The following is a 14,214-nucleotide window of genomic DNA, read 5'->3' as shown; positions in this document are numbered from 1 at the left end:
AGTCTTAAATGGTCGACCACTTATTCTTAGACTCTGACCCCTAGTTCTGGACTCCCCCAACATTGGGAACATTCTTCCTGCATCTCGCCTGTCCAATCCCTAAAGAATTTTTTATGTTTCTATCAGATTCCCTCTCATCTTTCTAAATTCCAGTGAATGTAAGCCCAGACGATCCATGTACAGACAATGAAACAATGAAATTCTTAACACAAAACAGAAGCAAGGTGGGTTGGTATTGCTACAGGTATCAACAATTGGAATAGCACCTCGAGTATAGGAGCAAGGAGGTGCCACTGCAGTTGTACAGGGACCTGGTGAGACTGCACCTAGAGTATTGTGTGCAGCTTTGGTCTCCTAATTTGAGGAAGGACATTCTTGCTGTTGAGGGAGTGCAGCGTAAGTTCAACAGGTTAATTCACGGGATGGCGGGACTGACATATGATGAAAGAATGGATCGACTGAGCATATTTTCAGAGCAATCGCATGTGATCACAGGGAGAACATGCAAACTCCTCGCAGACAGCACCCATGTCGATACTGGATATTGTAGTATTGAAGGAGTACAGCACTAATGATGGTACTTTAGACTTCAGAGATACAGCGTGGAAACAGGCCATTCAGCCCACGCCGGCCAGTGATCACCACACACACTAGCACGATCCTACAAGGGACAATTTTACCAAAGTTAATTAACCTACAAACCTGTAAGTGGGAGGAAACCGACGAGCCCGGAGAAAACCCACGCGGTCACAGGTATGAACAAACAATGTACAGACAGCACCTGTCATCAGGATTGAATCTCGGTCTCTGATGTTGTTAGGCAGCAACTCTACCACTATGCCAGCATGTCGCCCTGGGGCTGAAGGGCAAAAGATTAGCTTTCTGATACAGAATGGTCTGTCCTCAACAGAGACCTCCCTTCCCTCCTGCCCCCATCTCAAAGAATTCCAGGCTCGTCTTAATGTAGAGCTTCAGCCCCAGGGCCTATCTCACATGAAATGTGTAGCCAGGCCCAGACTGTGCACTCTTGGTGTAACACATTGCTCATTCACAGGGACCAAGCCCACTTTTGTTCACCATAAAGGATAATGCGCAAACTCCACTCAGCGAAACAACAATCCCACTCACTTTGCAACTTGAGGAGGTTGTTTGAAGACCAACAGGATGAGTTCAGTATTAATGAAGATTGCCCAGCAGGGAAAGCAGAAAATCAGCAGAATGAGAATCCCTCGTTGGAGAATCACCCCAATTCGCATCAGATTTTTGCTGCCATACGTCTGAAAATTAGAACAAACGATTCTTGGTCCATGCAGTCTGTGTTGCAAAGTCACAATATCTTTTGAAAGGATTACATAAATCAGATGCACACTGTTATTACACTCGAATAACTTAAGGGCCTGTCCCACTTTCACGACCTAATTCTCGACCTTTTTTACTCGTGGACATTTTTCATCAGGCTAGTAAAACGCCCCGACCTACTTGATGCCACGAGTACTTACGACTAGCATCACGGCCTGCTACGACCTCGTGACGACCATGCTGCGAGTACGTGTCAAGGGCAAACTCGGCAGAGGTTGTGAATTAGGTGGTGAAAGTGGGACGGGCCCTTTACTGCAACAAAATACTACAAGCAACAAGAATGCAGCAAAAACACACACTGGTCTAGGAACTCAGAGGTTCAGGCAGCATCTGTGGAGGTAAAGGGATGGTTGATGTTTTGACCGTCATCATTTTGCCTCCATGGATGCTGCCTCCACCTCCCAAGTTTTTCCCAGCAGCATGCTCCAAGTTCCAGCAGCTGCAGTCTCACGCGTCTACAAAATAAAAACGTATTTTTAATGAAAAATCACCTCACGTAGAAATGCCAGTTGCCGCCCAGTGAAAAGTGAAGGCTCAGGTGTTGTGCTACAACTAATGAAAGTGTGAGAAGATAGTTTTCTGTAATGGATGTTTTAATGCATAGTGGACTGGATCCCGTTTTAGTGCAGGTTTGGCGTTGCCAGTTTCTTCCATTTTATCCAAAGATAAACCTATTGCTTTTATAATTGTCTATTGCTTTCATATTTGACTAGTACGGGTGTCAGAGGCTATGGGGAGAAGGCAGGAGAATGGGGTTGAGAAGTAAAGATAGGTCCGCCATGCAGGCAAGATGGGGTATGTTGGTCGGTGTGGGCAAGTTGGGCCAAAGTACCACTCTATGACTATCTTTGAAGACTTACAGTTTAAACTCATAAAAGGTAAATTACAGCCCAAATTAGGAAGTATTGTCCCAGAGGTGAGAATCAATACTTGAAATGGATTTCCACATTGACCTGTGGACCTAAGAACAGCTTGTTCCATTGTTCACAAGAACATAGGTGCGTAACACATGAAATAAGTTTACACAAAAATGCTGGAGAAACTCAGCGGGTGCAGCAGCATCTATGGAGTGAGGGAAATAGGCAACGTTCGGGCCTATTTCCTTCGCTCCATAGATGCTGCTGCACCCGCTGAGTTTCTCCAGCATTTTTGTGTACCTTCGATTTTCCAGCATCTGCAGTTCCTTCTTAAACAAATAAATTTACACATTTGATTAGTACGGGTGTCAGGGGTTATGGGGATAGGACAGGAAAATAGGGCCATCGATCAGCCATGATTGAATGGCAGACTTGATGGGCCGAATGGCCTAATTCTGCTCCTATCACTTATGAACATGAACTTACGAACATGGATCCAAGCCATGTCCGAACGGCCAATATCCCCATATTGCTTGATTTAACTTAATATCTCTTCCAATGCTAAAAGGCCAACATTTGATCTTGAGACTGTGGCCCCTTCTTCCATCATCACCCGTCTGTGGAAATAACCCCGTTGGTCTCACTCATTGCAATCAGACTCATTCTTTTGCTGACCTCTGTTCGGCTATTTAGCACAGGAAACCATAAATGCCTGAACCATTTAAAGAAGCAATTTGCTGTTGGAACGTGAAGACATCTAAATACATTTTAAATTGGTCGAACAATGATTGTGCCTGCAATTATTTTGAATAACGAAGGTAGAAATGGAACAAATTTGCCGATGTAAGTGTACCAGCAGTAATGATGGATGATTTAAATTTAGGGCACATGCAAAAATATAGTGCTGATGCTCAAGGGAGAAAAGCCTTTGCATTATACATGTGTTCATCTATGAGAAGTGTGCAGATATGACAGTAGGTCAGACAACATCTCTGGAGAACATGGATCTAGCAAACAATTCCCCCCCCCCTGTATCCACCTATCACTTGCCAGGCTTTGTTCTGCCCCTACTCTCTTCAGCTTTCTCTCAACCCCCCCCCACCCCTCGCTCCCACGCACATGCGGCTGTAGAAAGCATCTTGTCCGGAAATATTACCATCTGGTTTGGGAATTGCTCTGCCCAGGACAAGAAGGCTCTGCAGAGAGTAGTGCGTTCGGCCGAACGCACTATGGGAACTTCACTCGCCCCCCCTGCAGGAACTATACATCAGGAGGTGCAACTCCAGAGCCAATAAAATCATGGGAGACCCCTTCCACCCATGCAACGGACTGTTCCAGCTGCTACGGTCAGGCAAACGCCTCCGTTGCCATGCTGTGAGAACGGAGAGGTTGAGAAGGAGTTTCTTCCCAGAGGCAATTCGGACTGTAAACTCCTATCTCATTAGGGACTAACTTTACTGAACCTTTTTCCTTCCGCCCACAATATTTAACATGTAAAAGAATATGTGATTCTGTTTGTAGTTTCTTTGGTTGTTTGTTTGCTGTTTGTCTTTTTGCACAAAGTCCGCGAGCATTGCCACTTTTCATTTCACTGCACATCTCGTATGTGTATGTGACGAATAAACTTGACTTGACACACAATTAGTGTGGAGAAGGGTGCCAACCCGGCACATCACCTATTCATGTTCTCCACAGATGCTGTTACCTCACTCGCTGAATCACTCCAGCACTGTGTCTTTTTTTTGGTAAACCAGCAGCTACAGCCCCTTAGGTTATAGAAACAGAATTAGGCCATTTGGCTCATCCATCTACTCCGTCATTCAATCGTGGCTGATGTATCAATTCTCCTGACTTCTCCCCATAACTCCTGACCTCTTTGTGCCTCCATTAATTATTGCACTTGGATTCAATGGCCAAGTAGCATGAACGGGTGACCGATGATCAGCAAGGACTTGGTGAACCGGTGAACCCGTTTCCATGCTGTATCTCTGAACTAAACCAAGTCAAACGTCGACTTTGAAGATAAATTTCCAGCAACAATGTGGCCTTCCAGATAAATTAACCAAGCAGAGAAAACGGGACCAGTGTCTCATCTAAATTTACATTTGAATGCAAATACATAGTTAACTATGTAAAATGTTGCCACGAATTGGTCCACATTGTAATGTTGGATGTTTTAACCTTCGGGCAGATGCAGAAATGCAGTGCTGATGCTTGAGGGAGAATCTTTATCATTATACACGCGAGCAGTGTGCACATACCTGAGATATGAGCGTGTCACAGGCCGAGGCTAACCCAACACCTACGGACATACCTGATACATTGACAACCTGCACAAAAAGAAGTGAAGCACAATTATAATGTAGTTGCTGCAGTCAATAAAGTATCAAAATGTGATCCTAATCCTAACTCGACAACGGGACACAATGATCCATCTCGTGCACTCCCCTGGAGATTTTAACATGTTTTTTGTGGCACAGTGGCACAGTGGGAGAGTTGCTGCCTCACTGCGCCCGAGACCCAGGTTCGATCCTGACTATGGGTGCTGTCTGTACGGAGTTTGTACGTTCTCCCCGTCACCTGCGTGGGTGTACTCCGAGATCTTCTGTTTCCTCCCACACTGCAAAGACGTAGAGGTTTGGAGGTAAATTGGCTTGGTATACAATGTGAAATTGTGGTTGGTGTGTGGAGGATAGTGTTAATGTGTGGGGATCGCGGGTTGGTGCGGACTCGGTGGGCTGAAGCGCCTGTTTCCGCGCTGTATCTCTAAACTAAACCGAACTCACCGACGTGGCAAGAGCAACAGCATCCAACTCAATCTTTCCCAAATGCCCACAGAATATGGCACTGACTGTACCTATAGAGAAGATCAGCAGGTGTGATACGACCTGTCAAAGAAAAGCAAAAGATTAGCTTTCCGATACAGAATGGTCTGTCCTCAACAGAGGCCTCCCTTCCCTTCTGCCTCCACCTCAACGAATTCCAAGCCCGCCATAATGTAGAGCTTTTTTTCCATTACCTATGCCTCCATGCCTTTGTCTATGGGAAGGAGTCATCATTGCGTGGGTGGTCTACCCAACTATTTTGTTCACCAACGCTACACTTTACCACATAATGGCCTGAGAAAGTATGAGACGGGAATTGGCTAGGATAGACTGGCAAACTATACTTAATTTGAGGAGGGAAAAGCCGTTAATTAAGGGGGGGGGGAAATAGCATGAAAGAAAGCTTGCGGGGAATATAAAAACTGACTGTAAAAGCTTATTTAGATATGTAAAAAGGAAAAGATTAGTGGTTAGCAGGTCCCTTACAATCAGAGACAGGTACATTTATAATGAGAAACAAGAAAATGGCAGAACAGTATGACAGTACTTTGGTTCGGTCTTCACTAAGGAAGACATAAACAATCTCCCAGAAATACTAGGAGACCGAGGATCCAGTGGGAGGGAGGAATCCTCGGGATTTCACTTATCCATTCCAGTGGGATGAAGGGAATCCACATCCATTCTACTTGTTACATCCTCAAGGAGATCCTACTGCAGTTGTATAGGGCCCTGGTGAGATCGCACCTTGAGTATTGTGTGCAATTTTGGTCTCCTAATATGAGGAAGGACATTATTGCTATTGAGGGTGTCAGCGTAGATTCACCAGATTAATCCCCGGGATGGCGGGACTGACATATGTCGACAGAATGGGTTGACTGGGCTTACATTCACTGGAATTTAGAAGGATGAGAGGAGATCTTATAGAAACATATAACATTCTTAAAGGATTGGATAGGCTAGATGCAGGAAAAATGTTTCCGATATTGGGGGAGTCCAGAACCAGGGGTCACAGTTTAAAAATAAGGGGCAGGCCATTTAGGACTGAGATGAGGAAAAACATCTTCACCCAGAGAGTTGCAAATCTGTGGATTTCTCTGCCACAGAAGGCAGCGGAGGCCAATTCACTGGATGTTTTCAAGAGAGTTAAATTTAGCTCTTAGGACCAAATGAATCAAGGGATATGAGGAAAAAGCAGGAACGTGGTACTGATTTTAGATGATGAGCCATGGTCATATTGAATGGCCGTGCTGGCTTGAAGGGCCGAATGGCCTGCTCCTGCACCTATTTTTCTGTATCTATAACCTTATTCTATAATCTTATTCTATGTTATCATTATGCTATATTATTATATAATATGATATAATACCATACAATATATATTATAGGATATAAATAATATACATACATTATATTTAAATAAATTATTAACAATATTAACTATATTTATAAATATAATAAATGCATTAATGATTACTAAACGTCTTGTATTTGGTTTGTTCAGGTCGCTGACTGGGAGACAGCGAGCGCCTGGACTGGGGAGGGACTGACGGACTCACCACGGGTCCGGCCAGACGGCACAGTCCGCTCACTTCCCCCCACACGCTGCCCGCCGGCAGGCCGGTCAGTTTGGTCAGCACCCGGCTGCCGGTCACCGGGGTCGCTGCGGCCATGGTAGAGCTGCTGGGGCGGAGAAACCAAAGGGATTTAAGTCTTTAATCCGACGGCGCGGCGCTTCCCACGGCCGCTGCGGGACGGCAGAGACTGATGTGGGTGGGAGAAGGAGACGTCGGGCGCTGGGACCTGGGGGCAACGTCCCCCTCACAATGCTCCCTCCGGCCCCTCACTGTATCCTCCACTCCCCTCACTGTATCCTCACTCCCCCTGGCCACACCGTCACCCCATTACTCGCCCGCATTCCCTCCCGCGCCCCGTTTGCCCGCACCCTGGACTAGACTATGGACCGCTCTGATAACACGGCGACACCTTTCCCGCCGCTCACATCCACGCTCCATCCGACTGGCTCAACCCTAGGGGGGGGGTGGTCACCCAATAACCCCGCCCACCCCCTTCTTAGACCACACCCACCTTCCCAAGACACGCCCACTTTCCATAGACCACGCCCACTCAGCATAGACCATGCCCACCCATAGAAACATAGAAACATAGAAATTAGGTGCAGGAGTAGGCCATTCGGCCCTTCGAGCCTGCACCGCCATTTAATATGATCATGGCTGATCATCCAACTCAGTATCCCGTACCTGCCTTCTCTCCATACCCTTTGATCCCCTTGGCCACAAGGGCCACATCTAACTCCCTCTTAAATATAGCCAATGAACTGGCCTCAACTACCCTCTGTGGCAGAGAGTTCCAGAGATTCACCACTCTCTGTGTGAAAAAAGTTCTCCTCATCTCGGTTTTAAAGGATTTCCCCCTTATCCTTAAGCTGTGACCCCTTGTCCTGGACTTCCCCAACATCGGGAACATCACTGGACCACCCCCATCTCTCCTAGACCATGCCCATTTCCCCCAGGCCATGGCCACCCATCCCTAGACCATGCACACCCACACCCCGCACACCCATTCCTAGACCACCCCCATCTCCCCTAGACCACGCCCACCTCCCCTAGACCAAGCCCACCCTTCCCTAGATCACCTCAGCCTCCTGGGCTCCAAGAAATAAAGTCAAACCTCTCCCTCATGTCCTGGAAACATCTTCGTAAATCGTCTCTGCGATCTTTCTGGCTTAATGACGTGAAGAAATGGGACAGAAAGGGATGAGATGGGAAGATGGAACTGTGCTGGGATAATGTTAAAGCTGATGCAAGTGAAGTGGAAGATGTGGTGAAAGGTACGGACCAGGGGAGCTTTATCCTTGTTGTGTCTGGGGCAGGAAGGGGTGAGAGCTAGACTGTGAAAAATGAAGCAGGCACGGATCCACAACAGCGGTGAGAAAGGAGAGGGGGGGAATGAACCATGCCTAGTAAGGAGAGAGGACATTTTAGATGCCCTAGAATGGAAAGCCTCATCTGGAGAACAGGGATGGGGTAGCACAGTGGCAGATCGGTAGAGTTGTGCCTTACGGCACCAGAGATCCGGGTTCGATCCTGACAACTGGTGATGTCTGTACAGAGATCACCAGTTTCCTCCTACACTCCAAAGATGTATGGGTTTGTAGGTTGGCTTGGTATATTTGTAAATTGTTCCTAGTGTGTGTAGGGTAGCGTTAGTGTGTGGGGATCGCTGGTCGGTACGAACTCAATGGGTGCTGTATCTCAAAGGTTTCGAAGCTCTTTTATTGTGTACCTATTAAGGTACAACTGAATTACCATGCAGCCATGATAACGTGTTTCTAGCTTCAGGTTCCTGGGAGTCAACATCTCCGATGACCTCTCTTGGACCCACAATACCTCAACTCTGGTCAAGAAGGCTCACCAGCATCTCTTCTTCCTGAGGAGACTGAAGAAGGTCCATCTGTCTCCTCAGATCCTGGTGAACTTCTACCGCTGCACCATCGAGAGCATCCTTACCAACTGCATCACAGTATGGTATGGCAACTGCTCTGTCTCCGACCGGAAGGCATTGCAGAGGGTGGTGAAAATTGCCCAACGCATCACCGGTTCTCGCTCCCCTCCATTGAGTCTGTCCAAAGCAAGCGTTGTCTGCGGAGGGCGCTCAGCATCGCCAAGGACTGCTCTCACCCCAACCATGGACTGTTTACCCTCCTACCATCCAGGAGGCGCTACAGGTCTCTCCGTTGCCGAACCAGCAGGTCGAGGAACAGCTTCTTCCCGGCGGCTGTCACTCTACTCAACAACGTACCTTGGTGACTGCCAATCACCACCCCCCCCGGACACTTCTTATTATTTATTCAAATCATTTGCTATGTCGCTCTTCCAGGGAGATGCTAAATGCATTTTGTTGTCTCTGTACTGTACACTGACAATGACAATTAAAATTGAATCTGAATCTGAAACTGAATCTGACTGCACGTCACAAATTGCTGCCGACCCATTCTGACTGCTGCCCCTGCCGTGGACTAATTTTGGCCGCCACTGACCCCCACGCCACCGCACCCACATTGCACCCTTCTTCACGGTGGCCCTGTGATGTCTCGGCGGACAATTCGAGGGACCTACCCGGTAACAACACTACGAGCAGCTCCGGGCCGCCGTGCTCCCCGACTGGCTCCGTTCTGCACTGAGCTTACTGCGGGCCGGATAAAATCTGGTGGCGGAAGGGGCCAGGGAATAGGCCTAAGTTACGTTTCAACATACAAGACAAACTGGGGTGGGGGGGATTGTCCACCACCTCTCAAAACATGGGGGGGACACGTCCTCGCACCCAGGCTCCCCCCCATCCCCCCCCCTTCGAATTTCCACCCATGCCGTCTACATTTATACTTATAGTTATAGAGTCATACACCATGAACACAGGCCCTTCTGCCCAACTTGTCCATGAGGCCAAGATGTCCCATCCAAACTAACCAGGCCCAAACTAATGGTTCAACCACGCTGTTTCAGTCCTGGGAAGACCAAGACAGTGATTTGGTCGGCATGGTCGACTTGGGTTGAAGGGCCTCATTCTCTGCTGCATCAATCGTGACTTTTGTTCCTTTGCCAATTCCTTCAATCCATCCTCTCTGCTGGTCGGTGCTTCCGCCATCAGAAACACATTCCCTTTATTTATTCCGTCTGTTCTTTCCCCCCCCCCAGTCTTTCCTCACGCTGGAAAATTCTTCATTGCTAGAATAACTGTTGTGACCACACCAAATCCTCCACCTCCTTCCTGTAGAGAGGAGCCAACACTCTGCCATGACCAGTTTTATACCAACAGCACCAACTCCTCTACTTCCTGAGGAGACTTCGGAAGCTCGGCAAGTCCCGAACAACCCTCACCAACTTCTACAGATGCGCCGTAGAAAGCATCTAATTGGGATGCATCACGGCCCGGTTTGGGAACAGCTCCTTCCAAGACCGGGGGAAATTGCAGAGAATTGTGGACGCAGCCCAGACCCATCACACAAACCAACCTCCCTTCCATCGACTCCATCTACACTTCACGCTGCCTCAGCAAGGCCAGCAGCATAATCAAGGACCAGTCTCACCCTGGTCACTCCCTCTTCTCCCCTCTCCCATCAGGCAAGAGGTACGGAAGTTTGAAAACGCACACCTCCAGATTCAAGGGACAGTTTCATCCCAGCTGTTATCAGTGAATTGACTTGTCTTGCCACCAACTAGAGTGTGGTCCTGACCTCCCATTCACCTTATTGGAGACATTGGACCTATTTTTAATCGGACTTTACCGATGTTATACCTTGCACTGAAGGCTGTAGCCTTTATGTGGACGGCTTGATTGCATTCACCTTTAGACTTGTACTTGACTGGACAGCACGCAAACAAAAGCTTTTCACTGTACTTCAGTACACGTGACAATAATAAATTGAACTAACTATGTGCAGTTTTATGAACTGAACAGTGGCTTCAATGTAAATAATTTGAGCATGTTATTTTTAACAGGAATTTTGCGCAGAAATTAAGAGCCTCAGCAAACATATTGCGAGCACAAATATTACTGCAGAGAGTCAGGCAATGCTTCTAATATTTATGACAACAATGTCTCTTACCAGAGGGATGTGGAGGGGGGGAGTTTCCTAATCAATCTATTGATTGATTCATTTTAGGTCAACGATTTGAAACTTTATACATTTGTTCCGGACAAAATAGCTTGATTCAGATTTGGAAAAAGAGACAGATACTTACACCCTGGGATTACCTTCAAAGGAAAAGTCAGTATACAACAGGAAGGGCTGGTTTACACCAAAGTTAGACACAAAATGCTGGAATAACTCAGCGGAACAGGCAGCATCTCTGGGGAGAAGGAATGGGGACGTTTCGGGTCAAGACCCTTCTTCAGACAGAGTCACGGGAGTGGGAGTCTAGAGATATGGAGGGGTGAGGTGTGAAAACGACAGATGTTGATAAAGGAAATGTAGAATGGATCGTTGTATGTTGGGGGTTGGGGGGAGGTGACAAGAGGCATATAATCAGTATCATTTAATCAGCAGAACAGTGAAACTCATTGGAGATCTAGGATGGGGGAGAGACGGAGAGTGAGGGAATTGGTCAACTTTGGTCAACATTTGGAGCGTTTTCTTGTTGCCTATTTTCCTTGTGTGACTGGCCCGGACCTCAAATCTCACTCCTCAAACCCAAACCTCGGAGGTTCTCGCTCTGTCCCCCAAACCTCGGAGGTTCTTGGTGCGTCCAAGTGACATTTTAAGTCTACAGGAAGAACTGCAGATGCCGGTTTGCGCTGAAGGTAGACACAAAATGCTGGGGTAACTCAGCGGGTCGGGCAGCACCTCCGGAGAACATGGGTGGATGAGCGACGCTTCGGGTTTCAGACGTCTGAAGAAGGGTCTCGACCTGAAACGTCGACTTTGTCTTTTCTCCAGAGATACCGCATGTGACCCGCTGAGTTACTCCAGCACTGTGACATTCGATCTTTGACATTTGAAGTCAATTTGTCGCTCAAATTGTCGCAGCGCGAAGTGACTCGCACTTTAATGTTTGAGACCCACCCGACATCTACTCCAAAAGTAAAAGGAGGACAGCTGGAGGAACTCACAGGTTCTTGGAGCAGAATTAGACCAGTCGGCCCATCAAGTCTATCCCGCCATTCAAATCATGGCTGATCTATCTCACTCTCCTGCCTTCTCCCCAAAACTCCTGACACCCGTACTAATCAGAATTAACCGAGATCAACTCTGTGGATCGGTCAGCGGTGGGTGGACATTTGGGGGGTTTGTTTTGAAATGCAGCGCGGAAGCTGGCCCTTCGGCCCACCGATTCCGTGCCGACAACCGATCCCCGCACAGTAACACTATCCGACACACACTGGGGATTTTTTTAAAAACAATTATACCAAGCAAATTAACCTACAAACCGGAACGTCTTTGGGTTGTATATTGGAAGGGTCCCGACTCAAAGCCTCGCCTGTCCATTCCCTTCCACAGATGCTGCCTGACCCGCGGAGTTGGCCCAGTGACTATCTTTTAGCGGTGCGCACTCCCGCATCTTGTGTCTCCGATATTGGACACACAAGGCTGGAGTAACTCAGCGGGACAGGCAGCATCTCTGGACCGAAGGAATGGGTGACGCTTTGAGTCGAGACCCTTCTTCAGACCCGAAACGGTTCTCTTCGGTGTAAACCAGCATCTGCAGTTCCTTCTTACACGCACTGTGGCTCCAATCCATGGCTGCGAGCCAATACTGTCCACACCATGTTGATCAGTTACATATTGTCCTGTTTATTCCGCCAGTAGCTTAAAAAGGGGATATCGCCTGTCAAACCAACGAGGCAGGAGATGGGATAGGGGGGAAGAACGAGACGCCTGTCCTTGTGCGTGCCGGCACGGATTTGGACTGAATCCAGGATTGGTGACTGTTTCCAGGTACATCTTCCGATGACCCGAAACGTTACCGAGTCATTCTCTTCAGAGATGCTGTCTGACCCCCAGAGTTACTCTAGGTTTTTTTGTGTCTATCGTTAACGAAGAGAGAACACGGCTGACTGGGGTTGTCGGACGACGGAGAGGATTTGGAACCATGGAGGACTTGATGCAAGTTTCCCGGCACACCGTCCCCCACTCGTCTCCAAATTGGTTCGACTTGCTCCTGAGGCAAATAAAGAGAATGGTGCCGCTCAATTTCTGGGAGGAGGTGAAAAGACTATCCCTGGTGGCTGGTCCGGTGGTGAGTGCAGATCTGACGCTAACTACCTGTAGTACACATCCAAATTAAGGACATGTTGGAGTTACTCAACGAGGTGGGCAGCATCTCTGGAGAAGAAGGGTCCCGACCAGAAACGCCACCTATCCAAGATTCCTTGTGCTCCAGAGATGTTGCCTGGCCCGCTGAGTTACTCCAGCATCTTTTGTCTATCTTCGGGTGTAAACCAGCATCTGCAGTCCCTTCCTATACGTTTTGATCTAACAATAGGTTGGATTCCCAATATAGACTTGTGTTATAAAGACTAAATAGAAAGCCGAGGAGGAGGAAAGCTGTGGAGGGTCAGAAGTAAACGTCGCCTATTTCTTCCCCCCAGAGATGCTGCCTGACCCGCTGAGTTACTCCAGGATGTTGTGTCTATCTTCCGCTTGTAAAACATAAGGGGCAAAACCTACTCTACTTGAGGCCAGTGTGATAGAACTTTCTCCATAGTTGCCTGGTCTGCGTGCAGGTCGACCAACACTCAACAAACGCCACACCATTCAGGACAAAGCAGCCCGCATGAAGCTTTAATCCCGGTTTAACGTTGAGTCTGCCACTGTCCGCGCCGAGAAGTCGCAATGAGCCCGATGTTTAACTCCACTAATAATCGGAATACTGTGGCTACAAGTCCAGAACTCACGTTGCTATCTTGGGGCCGGCACGATGGCGCAGCTGGCAGAGCTGCTGCCTCACAGCGCCAGAGACCCCGGTTCGATCCTGACCTCGGGCGCTGTCTGTGGGAGTTTGACGGTTCTCTCTGTGACCGCGTGAGTTTCCTCCGGGTGCTCGGGTTTCCTCCCACACTCCAAAGGCGGGTGGGGTTGTAGGTGGATTGGATCTGTAAACTGCCCCTCGTGTGTAGGGGGAGGATAAGAAAGTGGGATAACATAGAACTAGCGTGAACTGAAGGGCTAATATCCATGCTGTATCCTTAAACTGTAGCTTACACTGTAACCTAGTCCACGCGGACCATCACCCGTTCACACTAGTTCTATGCTATCCCACTTTCGTATCCACTCCCTTCACACTTGGGCCAATTTACAGAGGCCAATTAACCGTCAAACCTGCATGTCTTTGCGATGTGGGAGGAAACCCACGCAGTTACAGAGAGAACGTGCAAACTCCACACAGAGAGCACACCCAGGTCTGGATCAAACCCAGGTCTCTGGCGCTGTGAGGCAGCAGCTCCATCAGCTGCACCACTGTGGTGCTGCACCTCATCAAGTACCTGATGGTAAAATAGACACAAAAAGCTGGAGTAACTCGGCAGGACAGGCAGCTTCTCTGGAGAGAAGGAATGGGTGACGTTGTGGCTCAAGACCTTTCTTCAGACTGGTTAGGGACAAGGGAAACGAGAGATACAGATGATGATGTAGAGAGATAAAGAACAATGAATGAATG

General features: G+C 48.1%; 2 protein-coding genes across 5 annotated transcripts in view; one reads left to right on the top strand and one right to left on the bottom strand.

Moving 5' to 3' along the window:
* LOC129710556 (multidrug and toxin extrusion protein 1-like) overlaps nucleotides 1-7,069 on the bottom strand; it is a 28,175-nt gene extending 21,106 nt beyond the window's left edge. For 2 of the 4 annotated variants that reach the window (XM_055657627.1, XM_055657631.1), the window contains exons 1-5: nucleotides 7,025-7,062; nucleotides 6,598-6,721; nucleotides 5,003-5,104; nucleotides 4,478-4,546; nucleotides 1,129-1,277 (exon numbers count right to left, since the gene is read on the bottom strand). In XM_055657627.1, the coding sequence (XP_055513602.1) occupies nucleotides 1,129-1,277; nucleotides 4,478-4,546; nucleotides 5,003-5,104; nucleotides 6,598-6,721; nucleotides 7,025-7,053 (473 nt within the window). In that variant the 5' untranslated portion in view covers nucleotides 7,054-7,062. Of the gene's footprint in view, nucleotides 1-1,128; nucleotides 1,278-4,477; nucleotides 4,547-5,002; nucleotides 5,105-6,597; nucleotides 6,722-6,983 lie in introns of all 4 variants that reach the window. The other 2 variants (XM_055657628.1, XM_055657630.1) reach the window with 2 other exon arrangements.
* Nucleotides 7,070-12,417: 5,348 nt separating this feature from the next.
* The window catches only part of LOC129710555 (multidrug and toxin extrusion protein 1-like), a 36,465-nt gene continuing 34,668 nt past the window's right edge, over nucleotides 12,418-14,214 (top strand). Inside the window, 1 exon segment of the mRNA XM_055657626.1 lies at nucleotides 12,418-12,795. Coding sequence (XP_055513601.1) covers nucleotides 12,649-12,795 — 147 coding nt within the window. The 5' untranslated portion in view covers nucleotides 12,418-12,648.

Source organism: Leucoraja erinacea, chromosome 28 (assembly GCF_028641065.1).
Source record: "Leucoraja erinacea ecotype New England chromosome 28, Leri_hhj_1, whole genome shotgun sequence".
NCBI lineage: Eukaryota > Metazoa > Chordata > Chondrichthyes > Rajiformes > Rajidae > Leucoraja > Leucoraja erinaceus.
Note: the sequence above shows the minus strand (reverse complement) of the source record. Positions and strands in the feature narration are given on the sequence as shown.